Source organism: Cololabis saira, chromosome 16 (genome assembly GCF_033807715.1).
Source record: "Cololabis saira isolate AMF1-May2022 chromosome 16, fColSai1.1, whole genome shotgun sequence".
Taxonomy (NCBI): Eukaryota; Metazoa; Chordata; class Actinopteri; order Beloniformes; family Belonidae; genus Cololabis; species Cololabis saira.
The window spans coordinates 13,872,265-13,895,107 of record NC_084602.1 but is presented as its reverse complement, the minus strand read 5'-3'; the positions used below and the strand labels follow the sequence as shown (position 1 = coordinate 13,895,107).

The following is a 22,843-nucleotide window of genomic DNA, read 5'->3' as shown; positions in this document are numbered from 1 at the left end:
ACAGGCAAACAGATCTTGCCAAGACTCTTTACTCACATGGTTTCCATACATTTGAAGATATTGCTCAGTGATTAGTTATACAGTATGTGGTTGTCAAGGTTGTTGTCTTGTTTTGTTACAGCGACTCCTGGCAACCGCACTACACTGCCAAGCACTCGTCCACTACAAATCCCATTTCAGTTAGTAAATGTGCTGCAATGTGGATGGATGAAACCGAACCCGTTTGGACCATAACGCACAGACCCAGCTCATTTTTCAGTCTGTTTTGTGTGCAGCTGGCCAGTGCGTTTGCTTGGCCATGTGTAACGGTGTAACATCGATGGTGATCTTTATCAATACCGAGCTGAAACACGTGCGTGGATGTGAATTGTTTTAGTGATGTGAACGTAGTATTACCTTTTATGAATTGGGGCTGAACAATAAATTGTCAGGAAAAAAATGACTATCTCGATTGACATCTACATGCAATCTCATTTCCAATTGACAATGATTCTTCTGCATATTGTTCGTGGGATGCATCACAGAGAAAACCTCCTATTATCCTTCAAGTTTCCTTGAGTTTTCTCAAACGCTCCTCAACACACTCAAGTGCTGCTGCATCGTTACCTTCTCCCTCAACCTGTGTCAAGGCACCTTGGCATCACTTGGTTCATTGGCGGAGCAAGCGGGCCAAGCCCTCCGCCGCTATAACAGCATTGCCAGCTTCGCCACTTTGATGCTATATTAGTCGAGTTTTCAGGTCACCACTTTTTCAAGTCTTGGTGGAGCGTCTAATGTGAAACATGTATGCTTTTTTTCTCGTTTCTCAGCGAGCAGCCAGTGCTGCCGTGGGCCGCTTCCCTGTCCCAAAGTCCTTTTCAAGGCGACCTTTTGCACTTAGCAGCTGCTCCCAGCTCCACTCTGAGCCAGAGGTGGAGATGTTCCTCCCCGTTCTGCAAATCAGTTGTGCATCTCTGATGCCACCGCTTGGTGATCCTGTAGCGGCCTTGAGTTTAGTGTATGGTACTGGTCCACCACCATTGAATAACAATTAATTATTATAGTTTTTTTTTTTATACTAAAACGTTTGTCTCGTTATGACACAAGGTCTCCCTTTTTAATAGACCCAATCTACATATCAAAAACAGCACAATCATTAAATAATCAAAAATAGTAAAGAAATATTCCATTAAGTTCCTTGATATTAAGAGTTACATAAACATCATCACTGGGATGGTAAATACAATTGGAAATTCATTTAGAACAGGGGATTATTTATATCTCATTGTAATTAGTATTATTTTAATAATCATTCAATTCATTGGCCGATTGTCAGGATAAAGAACTAGCTGTAGAATAACTGTGCATTTCCATTATCTCTAGAATTACTCAAAAAGGAAATATCGAAAAAGAAATCAAAGCCGGGATTTTCCTTTTCGTTGTTTTGAAGAGAAGTCTTGCAGGACAAGATGTGCGGAGACTGATTCGAAAAACATCGATCAATGGAAACACCGACCTTTGTCGAGCTTTCAGAACGCACGAAAGTGCGATGGAAACACGGCTTTGGACTTATTGTTTTACTATCGTCTTAGAAGGGATAACTGTCATTGATTGACTTTTTTAAAAGCTATGGTTTCCGACTGATTTAAATAGTCCAGGGAACAATTTCAAAACAAGTGTGAATTTTAAAGAAAGAAAAAAAGTTTTTTTTTTTTATTAAATGTTCATTTAAAAGGAAGAAGAAAAAAAAGTAAACGTCCTCTTACCATTTCCTCAACTGGCAACACCAGACTTATTTTTGTGAGAATAATAAAAGTTACCTCAAAGGGCCGAAGTTAGATAGGCCACATGTTTATCCTTGTAAATCTTGTCTAAACAGGTTTTGGGTGGACAGAGGGCTGTGAGTGAAGCAGCTTTGTGATCCTCTCCAAAGTTGTGCAATGCCCCTTGTAGTAAAAAAAAAAAAAAAAAAAAAGGACGTGGACTGCTTTGTTTTTATGTTTTTTTTGGCTTTATTTTGGTTACATTTGCTGGAGTCAGTGAAGACATGAGAGAGTTCAACCATGAGAAGAATGTGTAGTCCGTGTTTACCATGAATTTATACATAAATAGCAAACGGTGGTATCAGTTCATTTCTCCATCCTCATCTTGTCCAAAATTGGAGCTGCTGCAGGCGCATTAACAGACCGACACACTTGAGCTTCGGAGGCCTTTGCACTCTGATTACATGTCAATATTTTCAACTGATCCGTTTGTTCAGCACATTTGTTTTGTTAGCTGGATTTGAAGTTTTATGTGAAAACCACATACTGATATGAGACCACTGGAACTCAGAAAAGGGAAGTGGAGTTTTCTGTGGTGAAGTTTCTCTTCAGGAATGACGCTGGACATCGTGCCCATGCAGGCAGACGTCACTGGTGACTAACTAAACATGGATTCCCGTCTAACTATGTCTCAGCAATTCAATGACAGTTGTCCCTCAACAGAGGAGCTATCTGACAGTCTCATCTGCGTTTCCAATATTAATCATAGCAAATGATATGTTGGAACTGAATATATAATTTTAGTCTTTTCCTGGATCTCTGCCGCTCGTCTGTCCCTCCCTCCTTTCTTGCGCCACTCTTGGCTTTTCCATTTGCGAGGGAACCTCTTCACACAGATCATCCCCATTTTTGTACGGTTAATGTGAAAGTACAAAAAGTACAGTTCTGAACATGGTGGTAGGCTGAAGGATAATTACTGACATATATTTAGAAGTGAATGTGAGGAAATAAGTAAGGAATACTTTCCAGATTACCATCTCCCTCTCTGGTTTATGTCATTTTATTTTGGATTATTTATTCTTTTGCGGTTTACATGTTGCGTTCAAACATCCAGGCACGAGTGCTAGCTGCTACTCGTGTTTAGGGCAAAGCAGTGAGGCAAAGCTTCATCCTTTTAATGGTCTATTGATTCCTAATGCTCATCATCAAGAGGAAGACCTATAACTCTGACACTGCATTTGTTCTGAGAAAGTTAAAAAGTCCTTAATCTTTTTTGTTTGTTTGTTTTTTTCTGTATTTCAGGTTGGCGTTATACGTGTACGAGTACCTCCTACATGTGGGAGCACAAAAGTCAGCACAGACCTTCTTGTCTGAGGTAAGATGGAATCCATGACTCAAACTAGTCCTAGTCATTGTTTCTCTATCAGTGGAAATAATGTGTGACCTGAAAGGTGGGCTACAATTACTTCTGAATGCAACTTTCTTCACTTCGAAAAGTACCAAGTATCCACGCTCTAATGCACATTTACAGAGACATATGTTCTGGGTGTAAACATGATTACAGGGTGCGAGGTGTTGCATGCATTTTTCATAAGGAAATCCTCTAAAGTTACAGCAGCTCATGCTTACTGCCCACCTTGATGAATCTTAATGAGATGGTGAAGTAAAATCAGCCAGGCATTCATTATTGAAGGGCACGCTAGAAATATTTAGAAATTTCCAAACTTCCTAGCAGCTTTATTAGATGCAAACATGCATGAGAGAATGTCGGTGAAAGGAGTCAGTTATAGTCTTTATTCCTGAACGTGCTTCACATGTTTAATAATAATGATTTAAAATAAAAAAAGAGAGAGAGAGAGACGATAAAGTTTCAGAGGGTTAGAAAAATGGCCATCTTCACATCAGAGACTATTTACTGCTTAAAACTGACTGCTTATATGTTCTTAACCCCTGGACCTGCAGACATAATCCTCTCTCAAGTGGCCGCAAGTGACTTCTCTTCTCTTCTCTTCTCTTCTCTTCTCTTCTCTTCTCTTCTCTTCTCTTCTCTTCTCTTCTCTTCTCTTCTCAGATTCGGTGGGAGAAGAATATTACATTAGGTGAACCACCTGGATTCCTTCATTCATGGTGGTGGTAAGTATCTCCGCCACTTCCTCCTGGATCAACAGATATGCTCATCCTTTTTTCTTTCCTTTTTTTTTTTTTTTTTTTTAAACGGGTCATTATTTGCTTACACTACATGCCAGCCAGATCCATATTAGCGCTTCAGCTTCATGTCAGGAAAGATTTCTGTCCACGTTGGACCATGGAGAGCAGATATTGCAGGGCTGTGAGTGAAAACAGGCTGAAAGCTCCCCTGAATACACGTGTAGATGGTTGCAGTTTTATTAAATGCAGGCTTTGGCTGCATGACAGTTGATACCAAGGACAAAAAAAAAACCCACCTCTGCGCTTGAAGTTCTGTATCCGCATTGCTGTTTACATGGTTGTTAGGGCAGATCTGTGTGTTTATATGCCTGGTGAATCAGGAAAGGTTGAGACCCAGGAAAGCAAATCTTGAAATTGGTGCAACCATGTCATCTTCCCATCTCCATCAGACCACAGTTGTTTTGGATGGACTCCTCGTAGGAGCTTTAATTCATTCCAGCAGCCAATACAACAATGTTGATAACCTTTCTGATTTGTAAAATGGCCATTTCTGAGTTATGACGAAGGTGCGTGTCCCCGCTGATGACTGAAGAGGAGGATCAGCCTCGGTGTTGACCAGACTCACCGAGGGCGTGACCCCCCTGCCCCACCCACACCTCCTCTCCCCTCATCCAGCTCTCCAACCTGCACCCTCATTTCTGAAACAATAGATCCAGATGGTTGGGGAGTGGAGCCCCATCTCCCCTCCCCCCCCTTTGCCACCCTTTGTGCGCCCTCCACCTCCCACTTTCCCCCCTTTGTTCACTTGGGAGAGCGCTTCTTAGCAGATTAACCCGTTGCATTCCAGCTTCTTCCTTTGTGTCACCTCTCCCGCTTCTGCCCCCCACCCTCCTTACACACACACACACACACACACACACACACACACACACACACACACACACACACACACAGTCTCTATCTCTCACACACACCGCCCCCCCCTTCCTGTCATTTCTGCCCCTGGCTGAGATTTGGCTTCTCGGGTCAACACTTTAACCACCGACCAGCAGTTCAGCTTGTTTTGGGGCTGTGAATGTTAACACGCATTCAGACATTTCTTATGTCCTTTCAACTTTTCCCACATTAGGTGTCTAAACTCACATTGCACTGGATTAGATGTCTTATCGACATGCAGCGCTCCACAATGACACAAAGAAAACGGGCTCCTGGAGTGTTTTGATGAATCTCTTTAATATAAAAGACTGATTCCACTTATGTGAGTTGTTAGAACCTTTTCATGGCTCTTTTTTTTTTTTTTTTTTTAAATAATAGTTTAGTTTTCGTGGTCCCTTCTTTAAAGTGATCCTTGTGATGCTTTAAAGTGCCATGTTGAATTTGTCAAACAGAATTAAGAAAAGCCACACATCTGTCTGAGGTTTAACATTTCACAAACTGAAAACCAACCCTTAAATTGGAGAGAATTGTCAGTGGACCCGGTACGTTATTTCATTCTTAAGACCTCATTTTTACGTGCACACTGGCAGAAATAGGATTCCTCTGCAGCTGATCACTTTTTTTCTAACTCATCCAATATGTTTTATTTAGTATTGATGAGTTCTTCTCGAGGAGCCACTCGCTGTAAAAGCATTAATGATGATCATTGATTCAAAACCTCGCAGTTAGATTGTAGGGATACAGAATCCTTCTACTGTTAACTAATTTTTGAAAAGTAAATGGTGGGTAGAGGTCACTACTTGCCACTGACTCTAATTAAGAGCACAGACACTTGAAGCAGTCTTTTCAAGGTGTTTTGAGCTTCAACCCCCGTCATTATCCCTGGATGAAGAATTCATGTTTAACGCGAGCTGGGCGTGTTATTGCCTCCCCAGTTCTTAAAGCTGAGTTGAGGGGAGAGAAGACGAGTCGGGAGGCGTTATCGAGTGCTACCGGGTAACACGACGGACCGATGCCTGGTTGGCCGGTCTAGCTGGCGTCGTCAGCATCAGCAGGAGATGGAGCGAGTGGCGGATCCTTGCTGAATAACAAGCAGCGACTTTCGTAGCGACTTCCACAGTCAGTACGTTTACATGCAGCAGTTCAATCGGATTTCTGAACGTATAAGACATTGTTCGGACTTTTAAACTGCATGTAAACACCTCAATCCGATCTATTTCCGACCTATATTGGACATTTAATAATCGGATAGCAACACCTAGATAATTCGTTCACAGTCGGAATTTTAACACCATGTATACGGAGACATCGGATATTGCAGTCTGCGCATGCTCGAGAATTTCCTCTGGGGCATTCACCCGGAGGTGAAAGGAGACGGCGCGTGTTAAATAGTTGTTTAAACACCTTTTAAAAAGATTGCGAAAGAGATGGCAGAAGCTTCATCAGGACACCGGAGTAAGGCTGGACGATATGGACCAAAAGTCATATCTCGATATTTTCTAGCTAAATGGCGATACTCGATATATATCGATATTTTTTCTGTGCCATAATTGGGGTTTCCCCCAAAGCATTATAGCATAGCATCTCTGTTAGCTTAATTTTTTTCTGAGGCAAACCCTTAAAAAAACAGTCAGTTTTAATACAAAGCCTCGTGCCAAATGTCACACAGGTACCTTATTACTGTAACAGAGGTCTGCACAATATCAAAATGTATAAAACAAATGAAATAAAAATAAACTGCCTGCATATATAGAATAAAAATGCTTCTTGAATAAAATAAAACAAATATCCCTTTCCTGCATAACAATTACATTAAAATACACTATGCAATTAATACAATGTAGACAGTAACAGGCAGACTTTTCCACTGAGGTTGACAGTTGTGCAAATAACAAAACATTTGTGCAAATCTCAAATAAAACATTCAAGTCAATTTGTCACAAAATAAGCTATATCAAAATCATTAAAAATCGATATAAACAATATTGTCTCGTACCATATCGCGTTTGAAAATATATCGATATATATTAAAATCTCGATATATCGTCCAGCCCTACACCGGAGCAGATCAAAATAAAGAAAGAAAAATATACGGAAGGCGTACATTAGTGCCAAACAAAACAACCGTCAACCGGAAGTGGCTTTTTGTTGAAATGGTTACAAATGGTTACAGCGCCACATAGCGTCAGAGTCAGCCAGCATGTAAACTCAGACAAGTGATTGGGTCTTCTGGATGTCTTTATCTGATACGATCAGAAATCCAATTGAACTGCTGCATGTAAACGTACTGAGTATGGTGTTGCGCTAATTTGACCAGAAGTCTCCCTCGTCCGCTCCTGCTGTTGTGTTTGCGGCTCTTCAGTGTGTAAATGAGCAGAGTTGCATTTCTTCCAAAGCGGCCTGTCATGTTAGTAGTGACTTTCACATAACGATTCTGTAATATGCCGATTTATGACGTCCATGGAGATTGAGGATAAGGACATCTGCGCCCTGTCGTCAACAGATCCCAGCCACGACCCGCCACCCTGCGTTAGTTAATAATAATGATAATAATAATGACTTGCATTTATATAGCGCCCTTCTAGGCACCCAGAGCGCTTTACAGAAATCATTATTCATCCATACACATCCTCTCCAGTGGTGGTAAGCTACATTGTAGCCACAGCTGCCCTGGGGCAGACTGACAGAAGCGTGGCTGCCATATCGCGCCTAACGGCCCCTCCGACCACCACCAAACATTCATACACATTCAAACACATTCACACAGTTCTGTTTACACTCCATCTGACCCGCGATTAACTTACCTCCAGAGGCGAGGTGTTGGCCAGACCAACTCAACACGCCACTCCGTGTCAGTCAATGTAAAAAGGACAATTGATGCACAAAATAATTTTGTTATCGAAAATGATTATTTAGTTTAATAAAACTGCTGTAGATTGTGTTACGGTTTTATAGACTACTTAAAAAGAGCACAAATGAGTATCAGGAACGACACCCGCTCTACTGGATTCTGTTAGGGACGGACTCTGTGGTGAAATTAGTGATGTACATATTACAAACATTTAAAAATTCTTGTCACCTAATTTTCATCAAAAGTACAACTTTTCGGCTTTTTATAAGGTTTAAGAGGGTTTAAACAGCAGCGAGGTGCTGCTTTTAATTAAATTATGATCAATTAAAGGCAGTGGAAGTGATTTATGGATGACAGGATGAAGTCACCCCCCCTCAGGGCACAACACAACACCCCCCCTGTGATTGGCTGAAGCATTGTTTATGGTTTGTTTATGGTTTTGGAGGCAGGTTTTTTGGTTCCCGTGCGTGCGTGCGTGCGTGCATGTGTCCGTGCATGCGTCCGTGCGTGTGTGCGTGTTGTTTTTCTTATAGTGTGGTCAGCTAGTGGATGGTGAGGATTTATTCACTGAATGTGGCCAAAATTGTCAAGGGTCGGAAAGCCTGTAGGATTACTTACCCCGCCTTTAATGTCTGCCCTGTAAAAGCAGAAGTTTTGGCAGAAGGCTGATATGAAGCTTTTCAAGTGAGTGTGTGTGTTAACTCCATGCCAAAGAGGAAAGACATCATCCGGGATCTTAGAGAAGCATTTGTTGACATCCTTCAATCTGGGAAGGGTTATGAGGCCTTTGCCGAACAGTGTTGAATTGTTTTGCACCGAGAAAGATTATTTACAAGTGAGAAATGTTCAAAGCAGCTGCCAATCTTCCCAGGAGTTGAGCTGCCAGAAAGCTGTTTTGAGATAATGCAATGTCACATTTAGAGAAAACAAAACGCAGCATATGGGCACGGATGCCTCAGACAACTGTCAAGCACACTGCTCGAGGAATGATGATTTGAGCTTTTTTGTGTGCAGTTATAGGACCTCTGCTTCTTGCAGTCATTCAGTGAATCAAGAACTCCTCTGTATTCTTTAGTGAAATGGGAGGTTATCTGTCCAACAGCTAGAAATTGGACAAAATTGGGTCATTCACCAAGTTAATGATCCCGAGCGCAACAGGAAACCTAGAACAAAAAAGTAGAAGAAGAAGAGAGCCTGGGTGTTGTAAACTCCAGATTTCAGTAAAACTAAAAAACCGTGGCAGGACCTTTTTTAAAATGAACAGGCATAAATGAATGTCTATAAACATCAATGAACTGAAGCAACGTTGTAAAACAGAGAGGTACAGAGTCCTCCAACAACGGACCACTGTCATCCAGAAAATGATTACTTTTAGGTATTGCTGCAAACGGGGGGGGGGGGGGGGGGTGTATCGACAGGTTATGAATAGTAAGGTGTACTTGGTTTATCACACAGGGATTCCTTTTTTTTTTTTTTTTTTTTTTTTACTTGGGAAGGAGGAAACCATCAGCTTTTTCTTTGTTTTTGTTAAATGTAGTGTGAGATATGGTGGTCTCCATTTGTTTTATGTTTCTTATTGAAATACATACTACCCCCCCCCCCCCCCCCCCCCACCCCACCTCGATACATGAAACCTCATAATTGACAAATACTTGATTTCTTATAATGGTGAGAAAGTGGAAGAGAAGTAAATATGTAAAGGGCTGACAAAGTAGAGATAATATAATGATAATGCTGATAGACAGATCATGTATAACCATGAGGTGGCTCTGCCCACAGCGGTCGCGCCGTGAAGGTGTACTGAAGACCACCTCTTCATTCTGCCTCCATGCTGCAGATGCACATTCACAGTCATCCAGTGAAGGTGCAATGTTGGCGTCTCTGGTCACTAGCTGCTAGGGATGGGAATCAAAAACCGGTTCTTGTTGAGAACCGGTTCCCAGTGTTTCAATTCCTTGGCATCGTTTGCCTTTTTTGCAAATGATTCCCTTATCAATTCCAGTGGGGGCGAATGACGTCACCATTCGGGCCCAGCAGGAAAACATGGCGACAAAGCGGCATAAACGCTCGAAAGTTTGGTTACATTTTACCAAAACGGATGACAACAGGGCAAGTTGTTGTTCTCCACAGCTGGACACACCATAAGTCCAGAAAGATCGCTTATCCTTCCGAAAAAGCAGATATGCTTATTTTTTTGCTTATTTTTCTAAAAAAAAGAATTGTTAATTGTTCATAGTTAATGGTTGCAGAATTCCACAATGCACAGTTCCATTGAACTTGAGTTGATTGTATTTGTCACTGGCTGACGTAGTTTTATTTTTGAGTGGTCAGTTCAGATATCCTTTTAAAAAGGAAATTTTAATTTCTATTAGAGAAGAATATTTATTTTATTATTATTTCAGATATTTTATTTATTTTCAGAACAAATAATTTTAGAGATAAGATATAAAACAAAGTTGATGCTAATCGACCTGTTTTTCTCCTTTTTTCCAAATGAGAATCGATAAGAGAATCGAATCGTTAAACAGAATTGAAAATAGAATCGGAATTGGAAAAATCTTATCAATTCCCATCCCTGCTAGCTGCTTTATTTACTCGCTGCAGCCAGTCGGCACCGATGGCGGAACCGTTCACCGAGTAGCCGGCACCACAAGTCGGGTGAAAGTTTGAAATGCAGCGCATCCAGCTGGTCTCTGACTGCGACCACTGGAGTTCCCCCTCACCACCACCACATGCTGTCAGGCGGCCGTGTCTCACTGTGCTCATGATGGACGGCATTCATTCTGTCCTCAGTTTCCAGCCGTTCTCGCGCCACTGTTACAGTTTTCCATAAAGTCAATTCACACAGTCCTCATTCAGCCCCCCTAACAGCCCCAAGGCGGTGCAGCCGCTAAAAGAATGTAACACTATTCCGCCTCCTGTTTACGGACGCGCGCGCTAAACATCTAACTTCTGCATTGACGCTCGCGTGGAACTAAGATTCGTTGCAGTACCTCGACTGGCCGCTAGAGGCTGGCTGCAAAACCGAGTTACTCCGCATCGACTCCCACGTTAAAATGCCCAACTTTAGAGCAGAAATAAACATATTTACAGCCTGTTCAAAGAACCGTTTTGGTCTTAATCGTGTGATTTCGCACCCATGACAACTCTGGGAGGTGAATTTGTTTTTGTACCTCGCCAAGAGAGTTTATATAAAGCATAACATTTATTTCCAATAAATTACTGATTGATTGACAGTCGGCTCAGCCAATGGCTACCAGTTGTCACTTCCTCATCCGTAATCGTGATGCTGCCGCACTCAGCGAAGCACCGACCCGTTCGCCATCGAGTCGGTACGTTAAACGGTACATACCGGTACATTGCCATTGGCTTCTTGAGTAACAGGGCTGCGTGACGGCAAAAAACAGGCTTCAAAACTGGTTTTAACAAACCAGTGGGGGTCACATGACTTAATGCTTCATCCATTGTTTTATACAGTCTGTGTTCACACAGCAGGGCAGAAAAAGATGGCTGAGGGGTGGAACGAACTGAAGTGTGAATAAAGTTATAGACGAGCATCAGCAGAACAAGGACACGTTATAATAATACTATAAAAAAGAAAATGTCAGAGCTTCTCTCTTTTTTTTTCTCGGTTAAGTTGTTGGAATTCTTTTCTTTTATTGCATCCAATAGCTGTAGCTAAAGCGGTCAAGATTTTTGAAATAAAAACCTACTCTTATAGCTTTTAATAACTCCTCTTTGCGTCATTAGACATGATCACTGCTCCTTCTGAAGGGCACTTTAAGTTAGAATAACAGAAATTCTAAGGATAATTGCATTTTTCGTCTTCTTCTGCTCAAATACTGAACTTCAAGAGGAAGTGGTGTCTTTTGTTCACCGATAACTCTCTGATGTTATGAAATGAATGAAAAAGATTCCGATGTTTGGCGTTCAGCTTGTTTGGGAGTGTCCCACATTTCCAGGACATGTGAAGTGGCTGGCTGTTAGCTCTCCTAAGCCTTGTTGTTGATCCAGTGTCATTATAGCACTTCAGTCCTATTGTCTCTCGCTAAAAGCGCATAAAAACACAGAAAAACATTAATCTGGTATATTTGTGTCCACTAGTGTTGCATATCCTGCTCAGCATCATATGTGGAGCAAATTTTCTTCACAATGACACCATTTAGCATAAATCATAGCGTATTTTGTTTGTCTTGAGGGTCATTTTGGTCTTTTTGGAAGTCAGTTTAACTGTAAAAGTTGGGGTTCAAGAATGAGAGATCCATGCCGGTATGATAAAACAAGTGTGTGTCTGTGTGGTGGTGTTTTTTTTGTGAGTGAGTGAGTGAGTGAGTGATTGAGGGGGTGACACTGGCACCGGGTCCCTCTTACAACGATGCTCAAGTGCATAAGAGGTGGTTTAAGAGTGCTGGGCAGATAGCGAGAGTGTGTGAATGGGTTATGAATAGCTATTACACATGTGCTTGTATTGCTCTGTTTGCTGGCCTCTGACCTCTTCTTCCTCTCTACGTTTCAGTGTATTCTGGGATTTGTACTGTGCAGCTCCAGACCGAAGGGAGACATGTGAACACTCCAGCGAGGCGAAGGCCTTCCACGACTACGTAAGTTACAGACGAACTCCACCAGCAGCATTTCATACTTTTGTTTTTATTTGTTGGCGCTTGCTTGGGTTGGGTAAAGCTTTGGTAACATCTGTAAAGGAAACCTGCATGTTTGCAACACATGAACAGATGACAGGACCTTCCTCTGCTCATACAGATCTAAAAGAGAAAAGTAACTAGAATGAACTTTCATGTAGAAATACCATCCTGCTACAAATAAAATGTCATATATTACAACTTATCAAACATGAAAGATGGCAGAGCTTACAGGACTGTCTCAGAAAATTAGAATATTGTGATAAAGTTATTTATTTTCTGTAATGCAATTTTAAAAAAAAAACAAAAATGTCATACATTCTGGATTCATTACAAATCAACTGAAATATTGCAAGCCTTTTTATTATTTTAATATTGCTGATTATGGCTTACAGTTTAAAATTAAGATTCCCAGAATATTCAAATTTTTTGAGATAGGATATTTGAGTTTTCTTAAGCTGTAAGCCATGATCAGCAATATTAAAATAATAAAAGGCTTGTAATATTTCAGTTGATTTGTAATGAAACCAGAATGTATGACATTTTTGTTTTTGTAATTGCATTACAGAAAATCACAATATTCTAATTTTCTGAGACAGTCCTGTATATGTTAGCGGTGCTGCACATCTGTAGTCATTGCGTGCTAAAGAGACAGTTTATCTATAACATTTCACTTAACAGTTGTTAATCTGGGAAGTTTAAGTCTGTACACATTAATTTAAATCAGTTATGGTTATAACTTCACTAGGCCATTTAATTTTTCATACTTCATACACGGTGCCCGCTTGTAGCTTCTCGGCATCGGTGTTGTCTGGTTGACCTATCGCGCCGCACAACAAAGCGAGAGATTCATCTTTGGTTTAGCAGTTGGCTCCAAATTGGAAAAATGGTGTGGATTAAACAGACTTGGAGCTTTGTACATTCTTACATCCTGTAGGCTTCAGTTTTGTTTTTCTTTTCTGCATTAGTACTTCCAGACCAAAGCCCAGGCTGGAAACTTTGGAGCGAGCTCGGGTTGTGTAGGCCGGCTCCAGTCCCGTCCAAATGTTTGCATGCAAGACTTGGCTCAACTTCTGCTGCAGGGCAGTTGGAACCTAAAGCTTTAAAGTTACTGCTGTACTTTAAGTGGACTAATACAAGAACTTTCTTTTTACCATCATACAAATGTTCTGACTCAGGTGCACGTGGCTATCAGGGTCATCCTTCAGCTGGAAGGTCTCTGGTTCTTTACTTTTTAATGTTCCCAATTGCCCACAAGTGTGTTTCTCTCCTCTTGTAGTTGCTATGGATAAACATGTCAGCTTGATGAATGTAATAATGTAATGTGACTGGATGTACCAGTGTTGTGGTGTTGATGCAGTGGACCAGACTGCCCTCTCGACAACCCCAAGAAATAAAAAGTTTGTAATAAACTTGACTGTCTTCAGTCGAGTGGCTGCACGCATACAAACGATTGGCACGTGGCTTTATCAGTCCCATGCTCTGGGTTTAAATTTGTTCAATTAAACAACCAGTTTTCTGCATCTCTAGGACTACAAAAAAAGGGTTTTAATAAAATAGATAAAAATGGAAGAAAAAAAATCACGCTGCACAGTTTTACCAGCCTGCAGTAACTTTATCAGTGGGGAGCTGAGCTCCGGCTAATTCTGTGATTATTCATCAACGGATTCTCCTGATTAGTTTTATTTTTTATGTAAATAACAAGAAACTGAGGAATTTTTTCAAGATGGTGTCTAAAATTTCCTTTATCCTCTCAAAATCCACAAGACTCAGACTTTAGAGAAGAAAAATGATCCACATTTTAGAAACAAAACTACAGAATATCTGACATTTGGTCTGCAAATTAAACATTACAACAAAGGTTTTTTTTTAGTAACATAAAATATATTTTTGAATAAAGTGAATCTAAAAATAATGATGATAAATAATAAAAGTACTTTTTGTTTATCATCATCGACTTCAATGGAAAACACAGACAAATGGGACAAATTCAGCTTTTATGAAATATTCCAATTAAACGGAGGTAACTGCTCTTTTTCTGTGTTTGTCAATATTGCATTAAGGCAAGTTGGTGAGCAGTTCTACTGAAGATGCCAGTACGTCTCTGGACTTGTGACCCGACCTCAGAGAGACTGGGGGTCGTGTTATTGGCAAGCAAAAGCTCATTCAGGACGGCACTTAAGTATTTTGTCTCCATCAATCTTGCCTTGAGCAGAGCGAAGGGTTGTAACTCTCTCAGAATAAACTTGGTGGCAGCTCTTTAAAATTCTCTGCTTTTCCATCAATGGCTAATGAATTATTAATTTGACTTTGTCGGAATTCTGCTTTTACATTTATTTATTTTCCTTAAAGCTCTAACAGGTAATTGACTTGTGCCACCTGTCAGCTTGTTTGGGAAGTCTGTAAAACAAATGTGAATTGTTTTCTGAGTTGCAGTCATAGTGAGTTTTCTCTTTTTTTTCTCTCTTTTTTTAAACGATGACAAGTGTTTCCTTTTTAATGTGACGAGTTTACACGTTTACGTTGGTAAATCTCATCAGCGCCCGAGCCGGGACGCTGCTCTCTGGATGAAGCAGCAGCTCCTTGCAGAGGAAGAAAAAGTTTGAATTTGTAAGCGGTCTGATGAATCTGTATCTCACACACATTTGATTTATTTTGCTGCATTTAAGATGAAAAGATCTGAAACTGTATCTGATTTATCTGCCCGTTCTGCTGGGAGCACTTTTATCAAGGCGTTGGGAGTGTAATGATTCAGTGGTGTGCATTGATTTAGGTGGCCACTTGTTGTCAAGAGTTCTTAATTATACATTACTACATTTTTGTGTTGTTCGACTGCAGAAATGTAAACAGCAAAGCCCGCTCTGCGTCCAGTGATGATGCAAAGACGGGTCTGGGGTTTTTTTCCCCCCCCTGTTAGTGTGAGAAAAAAACTGTTACTGTATGCTCTTGTGTAAATGTCATCTGTCGTGATTGACACTGTAGTCTGTCTTCAGCCTGTCCTCTCTGGCCAAACGTGTGTGTGCGTGTGTGTGTGTGTGTGCACTCCGTAGTGTGGAGAGATAATGGAATAGAGTTCTAATCCGGTAATCCCAGCACTGGGCCGAGGCTAAGCCAGGGATTTGTGTGTATGTGTGTGTATTTGGATAGGGGGCATCTTTGGCAAGCGGCCCAGAGGAGGGCGGATGGGCTCACACCCTCCTTCCAGTTAACCCTGTTTATAAATGTAGATGGCGTGCTGCATGGTTGCTTGCTGTCTGCTCCTCGCAGTGATAAAGCAAAGGAGACGGGGTGGGTTTAATTTTGGCTCCAGCCCCCTGAGGGGCAGACTCTGAGCACAGGTCCTGTCGACTAGTTTCAAAAGATTGAGCTGGTTAGAGGCATGGGTGGGAAAAGAAATAAATAAATTTCACCTCCAGAGTTTTAGTCTTGTGATGATTGCTAGATTGCACGGCAACATTAAAGTAGTATTATCAGAGCTCTCTCTGCTGGGCGCAGACACAAGGCAAATCTTTTTGTTACTGTCAAATCTACTGTCGCCTCATGTGTCGTCGCTGGTTAAAAGCCGTGCAAAGGTTTTGGTACTGTTGATCGTCATTTTTTAATAACCGATTCTCCAAAAGTCAGGGTTACAGAAATGATAGATTCTGTTTTCTTTCATCTACGGATTCAGGTCATTATTTGGGTGTTTAACTGATGTATTTAAACAGGCTTTAATTATAGGTTGTCTTACAGTTCCTTGAACACAGACCTTTTCATTTTGACAGAGAAAGAATTGTATTGTTTCGTCAATACAAATCAAGAATAGCATATTCTCCATTAATGTATTACTATTTTTTTTTTCTCATTGTTTTATTCATTTTACCTTTAGCAGGTTCTCTCCTCTTTTAATTTTACATCGTATTTAATTATTCAAACACCATTTTCACATCTATTTATTTGCTGGATTCATTAGGTCTGTCAAAGTACCATAAAAAGCGTTCCTGTGTTCCTGCTCAAACCAGGCGTATCGAGTTTTCTCTTGGTTTCTCTCAGGAAATTAGCCATGAAGGCCAGTGCTGCCAGTCAGAAGCTGGATCAATTCAGCTACTGTGCCATCACCTGATTTCTTTTAAAAACAGAGAAATGTTCCCGTACAAGTAAATTGACATTTCGACTGGAACTGTTATCATTTCTTTTCAGTCATGTGGGTCCTGTGCTTCATTTGTAGATTTGTATGGTAACATGGCATCAGGGGGGAAAAAATTGAAGAAGAAATATAGGAAAACTTTAAAATGAGCTAGGGAATGGACAAAAACATGTTATTCCAGTTGAAATCAAATTTCTCAAAGTCCGACTCATTTTCTCGACACACTGGGGAATTGTGCCTGCACACGTCCAGTTGGCCGCGGCGTCTGTCCTCTGCTTTGACCACAGACTGACAGACGACGCTGGTTACAAAAAAGAACAATCGCAGGAGATGGCGTGCATCTCATTTGTGAATGATTGTGTAGCTGTGAATTTCAGCTCTGGATGTGGTTTGGTAATCGTTTCTTTTTTTGCCAGTGACATAACAAGCAGCGATGAGGGTACTAATTATATTTTCAGCAGTTCCTTTTAATTCCATTTCATTCAGAATTTGAACACTGGTGTATTCATTTACTTATTTTTGTATTCAATAGCAATTCATTGTATTTATATCAGTGTTTTTTGTCTTCTTCTATTAATAGTTCAGTTCTGAAAGAAATGTTGGAGTCAAGCGTATTGCGTTTAGTGTCTAGGTGGTGAGGTACAGCTCATCAATTCTACAACGATATCAGCTGGGTGTCGGGTGTCGACAGATACACAAACTCCAGGAATCAATATCGCTATTGAAACAGGAAACAGCTGGATCAGTGCATCAATAGTTTCTACGCGGCATTATACTCAAACTCTCTAAATTTCCATCAACACATTTGTAAATATTGGCGTCAGAAATTTGATGGGCTGCGTGACAGCAGCATACTTTATGGCCGTCTTTTTGGGGGGGTTTTTTAAGATTTTTTAGCAGCCTATGTTGAAAGTGGAGAGCAACATAAAAGAGGGCAGAGAGAGAAAAGGGGATGACCTGCAGCAAAGGGTCATAGCCTCTGTGCGCGGGACACCCATTCATCCAGCTGGGCTACCCGACACCCCATGAAACTCACAGTTAACAAAGAATACCATCTCCGTTTCGCTTTTGCTTCATAAAATTGCAGAAAAATTAAGTTTATTTGATTCTGGAGCCGGGAAGGAATCGGAAAGAGGAAAAAAAAAAGAAAAGAAAATTCTTCTCTTTTCCAAGTCATACAGTTCACAAAACTTTGGGGCAAAACATAAATCTCATTATAGTGCCCCCTGGAGGCCTCCCAAGATAACTATAAATGTCAGAGAAAAGGTCCTGAATTGATATACCAGGGTTGGTTTCTATACGATGTACAATTTTTGCAATCCAGACACTTTTAGCTCACGGAAAAGGAGAGGAGAAAGATGATGATCCTTACAAGCACAATAGGGTTTCAGAAGTTTTGTTTAAAATGTTGGAGCCAATGCCAAGTACCTTTTTTAGTGGAGATGGATATAATTTAAGAGAATAATTCAGCTTCCCTCTTTTGTTATCTGGGACGTGGCAGCAGTCCGGTTGACTGACGTAGTTCAGCTACCTGTAAACGTGCAAAAGTGCTGACGTGCATCAGAATCCACTCTTGATTCGATTCAGGATCTAACGATTTGATGAGACAATGTCACATTGAACACAATCTCTTACAGTAGTTAACAGCTAAAATATTTTTCACATATTTATTTCTGGGTTTTTCTAGTTAAGTGACAAATGATCCGTCCCGTTTTAATAAAAATAGATCAAAAGGGAATGTGACAACATTTATTGATGATTTTCACGCGTATTGATATCATCTTGTAACCTTCCTTCAACGTTAATTCAATGTATCGACGCAGATTGATCGATCAACACAAACCTACTTGATATCAGATTTCACTTCACAACTCTGCACGCAGTTAAACATCTAGGTTTCTCCCGTTTTTGTTCTGTTTTTTTTTTTTGCTTCTTCCTAAAGGATCAAAACCAAAGTGCTGCGCATGTCCAGTTTTATAAACCTCCATCTGCTCACTCGGGCACAGCTTATTATCAGAACCCACCAGATGATGTAAAATGATCATCCGCTCCTGCCTTCTCTGTCAATAACAATTCCACAAGTGGGATGAGGATTAAACGCATATTGATCCTTTATGGCCAGTAGCTCGATTTAAGACAAGTGTCATCAGAGGGACTAGTACCTACTTGATGGCAGTGAAAAGACAGCAGGCTCGTATTTGGTCTGAACAACAAGGACTTCAGGGCAACCGTTCTTAAATCTGTCCTCCGTCTGTCAGAATTAGATGATATTAGATGATATGATGGAGAAACACTTGGCAGTTATGTGGAGGCCAGTAATTTTGAAGTAGCTGGAATGAATGTAAACAAATATGTTAATCACACGTCAGATATGTTGCTTCTGACTTTTGAGGCTCAGCTATATTCCTCCTTATGCTCCTCATCTCTCTTGCTTCTTGCACAACTCAGGCTTCTTATCGTGTTTTCCTGCAGTTTGTGGTTTATCTGCGACACCTTCACAAGTGCATCTCTCTTCCCCCCCCCTTCTTTTTGCCCCCCCATCTCTCTTTTCTATATCTCCTGGTCTTTCCTTCCTCCAACGCACCAATCCACCCCATCGTCTCACTTCTCTCCCTTTCTCAAACTTGTCTTCTCTTTTAGCCCCTCCCTTTTTGTTTCCTTGCTGCAACCTTCATCAAAAATGGATTGATTGGTTCATCTGGTGGTTTACCCACAATGCCTAGCAGAGCAAAACAGCGTGGGCAACTTAAAGAAAACCTGAGAGAAAGTTGATGCTCTCGGAGAGCTCGGTGGACAAAACCAGATGGAAAGTAAGAGAAACAGCATTTAATCAACTAAAACTGATGCTGAAGATCTGGAAATTCTTGGTTGGACAAGAAGGAGCTCCTGCTCATTATAAGGCATCGCCTGAATCCATAAGATGCTGCTAATTCTGTGCAGCTTTGTGGAGCAGATTTGATAATAGCGAAAGTCTTAAAGCATGAAGCAGTACCAACCTGCTCGCGTGGCACAGATGGAGCTGCATACCTGCTGCTCTCGCTACTGTTCCTGATGAAAGGAGACACGCCAGAGTTTATTTCACATTTCCACAAGCAACACAAACTCATGCAATCCACCCTCGCTGGAGGGTGCAAGTCACGGCTAACCCCGTCCACATGCACCGTACGTACGTCGAAGTAATTCCTCCATGCAATACTCCGGTTGACACGAGTTCTCATTCAGCTCATATTCCCGTCTTTCTGCTCCTCTGCCTCTTCTCTGGAGCGTTGGCTAAGTGGATGTTGTGTCTGGAGTGTGTATTAGTGCTGCCATCCATTGCGTGTGCATGTGCGTCTGTCTGGTTCAGTACTTCTACCTTGGCAGCAGCTTGTATGTGTGTGTGTGTGTTTGTGCGTGTGTGTGTGTGTGTGTGTGTGTGTGTACTGTGCAAGTGGTGCCAGTTTTGGAGGACCAGCTGGTTTTCCAGAGAGTTTGCGCATTGTTTGTCATACGTGATGGTAAGAGCAGCAGCATCCTGTTGCTCTCAAGCAAAACTCCTTCTCTCTCTCTCTCTGTCTCTTTCAGGCTTATAAATGAGCTAGATCGCCACAGTCAGCCATTATTTTTTCTTTTTTTTTTTCTCTCCTCATCTCCCGTCCTCACTCCTCCGCCCTCCCCGCTCTGTTTCTTCTCCCTCTCTCCCTGTGCGTTAAGGACAGCAGGTCAAGGAGACAGTGATGAGGTACATATCAGTGTGAACCAGAATGTAGATTAGTACCTCTTCAGGCGGGGACACACACACACACACACACAAATACAGACACACACACGGATACGTTTGCCATCTCTTCCTGCCTCTCCCCTCTCTCCATCCAGTGTTTATGTCTCTGTCTTTATCCCTGTGAAAGGTATCAGGCGGAGGTCAATAATGTGTTGAGCACTATTGATCTGTCCGGTAGGTCCTACGGGTGAGAGAAGTGAAGAGGGAAATGGAGAGGTAGGGATCAATGCTATTCTGTATAACGCATCTACATACTGTGCTACATCGCCCAATCAGATCCTCGCTCTTTTGTTCTCTGATAGATTATTCATCAACATTGTGGGTTCATACTGAGGACTAAAAAGCAAACGCGTTGTGTTCTCGCAGGGAGCCAGACTCCCAATAGTTTAAAGTCTTTAGCCTCAAAGAGGGTATTTTGGTGTCTGTTTGTCTTTTTTTTAAACTCCCTCATCGGCCATTCCTCCGTCGCCCTCTTCAGGCTCCAGTCCTCTACCGGAGGTCTGAGAGCCGGCGGGTTCTGGGTGGTGCTTTTGCTGCTCGTGGGGCCGTGCTGTTCTGGACTGAGGTCTCTGACGGTTTTCCTGGGATCTGCTGGAGCCCCTCTCCCAACGTGGAGGTCGCAGCTTTGAGTCACGCCACCGCTGTCCTCCATCTCCTCCTCCAACCTTCAGTATTTCTCCAACTTCTCTGTTTTTTTCTGGAGTTTTTCAACCACCACCACGAGTGGTTGGTGAGCCATCATCAGTTTTGGAAATCCCACATGATCTCTGATCTCTCATTCTCCACCTCTCTTGGAGATATCGCCCACCTTGACTTTGGGAAATACCTCAAACCAGTCGTTGTGGGCGATTTTATTAAAGAAACAACCATCAGTTTATCAGCTTGTTTTGTTTCTCAATTTGATCTAAACAATGTTCTTTTTCTTTTGCTGGATCACCTTGGAGGTGGCAGCACAGAAAAGTAGGAAACGCTTACAATTAGAACTACAGTACCATGCACATGCACGCCTGTCACTGCCTTTTGTTTGCCCGCTTAGTATAAGTGCATGTGACAGATAAACAAAGAAATGAAGATAACGCACACAAAGGTGTTAATGTGTTAGTTACAGGAATCATTAAGAGCAGACAGTCCTTTTGAATGCTCCCTTACACAATATAGACAATCTGAGTTTCTTTTATTTTTTTTAACGAGTGTTCTGTGATGCACCAGAACATAATTGTTAAAAGTTCTTTGAACTGAATTAAATGTGTTTTCCTTTGTTAGTAAATCCATCAGAACCACTCAGTCATCTTCTATTTCCACTTAAATCCTGCTGGCGTTCGCAGAGGAGCCTGGTACATAAAGGGACTTTCAAATAGGATGTGGTGGGTGCGGCGCGCCGCTGTTGAACCCATTCATGTGTCGCGCATCACAAGAATGTATCTGCGCTGAACAAAGTCGCGCGTGCTGTCCCTGCCCGCTTCGCTGGAGTAAAACCTTCAGCTCAGGTGGCGACACCTGGACCCGTCCGGTTTGCAGATCCCGCCTCAGTGCAAAGGGGAGGCACGCTCTGCTGCGGTCATCATCATCTCAAATTCAAACCCCTTTCTGTGAGCCGCTGTGGTGCTACTTTCCCCGTGCTCCCGGCGTGTCGCCGAAAAATACACCGTGCATTCCAAGCGGCAGCTTGAAAAGATAGTTAATCTCTGCTAACCACTTCCTGGAAAGCCTTTTGGCCGCTGAGCAAGTACATAGGTTAAATGTGTGTGTGCTCTCAGCTGAGCTCACCCCGATGCCACCGGCCTCGGTTGTCTTTCTCTTACGGTCTTATGTTGACTGTATGCACTTGATTAAAGTACTTCAAAAGTGTATATGGTTATAATTGGTATTGGACGATCAGATCTACAACAAAGTTGGAGATTGGACAAGAAAAATGGCGTCCATCTTTAGGTCTGCGGGTTCTGTGCTGGATCATGCCGGGGTCGGACCAGAGAGGTGACTCTTGTGTTGTAAAAGTTGTTCCTTGAGCAGAGCATGTTTTATCCTTCTGGGAGTGGCATCTGCTGTTGAAGAGTTTATTTGTTTATTTCTTTATTTATAGGATCCCCATTAGCTGATGTTGCGACATCAGCTAATCTTCCTGGGGTCCCCAATGCAATTTTACAAGAACATAGTCCATACATACACACATTTATCGCTGTTATGGATCACTGTAACACCGAGTCATAATATACACAAACGGCAAACTTTCTGTCTAAAATACATTAGTGGTAAAAAAAAAAAAAAAAGGAATCATACAGTCATTCCAATACCACGAAGTATAACCAACAAATAAATTCCTGTAATAAATTATAGCATGTGATATATTTGTTACTCATTGAATTTTATGTAAAAAGTATTTTGCTACCTTTTTAAAACTGTATTTTTATGTAATATTTTTGATGTTATAAGGTGTTCCATCCTGTGATAGCTCTGTTTATAACGGTGTGTTTTAAAAAGTTTGTTCTTGGCTTAGGTGCCAGTAAATGATCATAACATGATTGTCTGGTTGGATATTTATTGACGTTTCTAGTGAGCACTATCTGATCTGCGAAATATTGTGCTGTTGCTGTGGGGTAAGGGGGGTGTTTGACCGGTCATTGCATTGTAACATAATGTTGCTCA

The 22,843-nt window shown here is 41.5% G+C and overlaps 1 protein-coding gene across 9 annotated transcripts in view; it reads left to right on the top strand.

The window, feature by feature from the left end:
* zgc:110158 (uncharacterized protein LOC553590 homolog) overlaps window positions 1–22,843 on the top strand; it is a 55,093-nt gene that overhangs the window by 12,336 nt on the left and 19,914 nt on the right. For all 9 annotated transcript variants that reach the window (XM_061744488.1, XM_061744486.1, XM_061744487.1 and 6 more), the window contains exons 2-4: window positions 3,045–3,117; window positions 3,814–3,875; window positions 12,194–12,278. In XM_061744488.1, coding sequence (XP_061600472.1) covers window positions 3,045–3,117; window positions 3,814–3,875; window positions 12,194–12,278 — 220 coding nt within the window. The remainder of the gene's footprint in view (window positions 1–3,044; window positions 3,118–3,813; window positions 3,876–12,193; window positions 12,279–22,843) is intronic.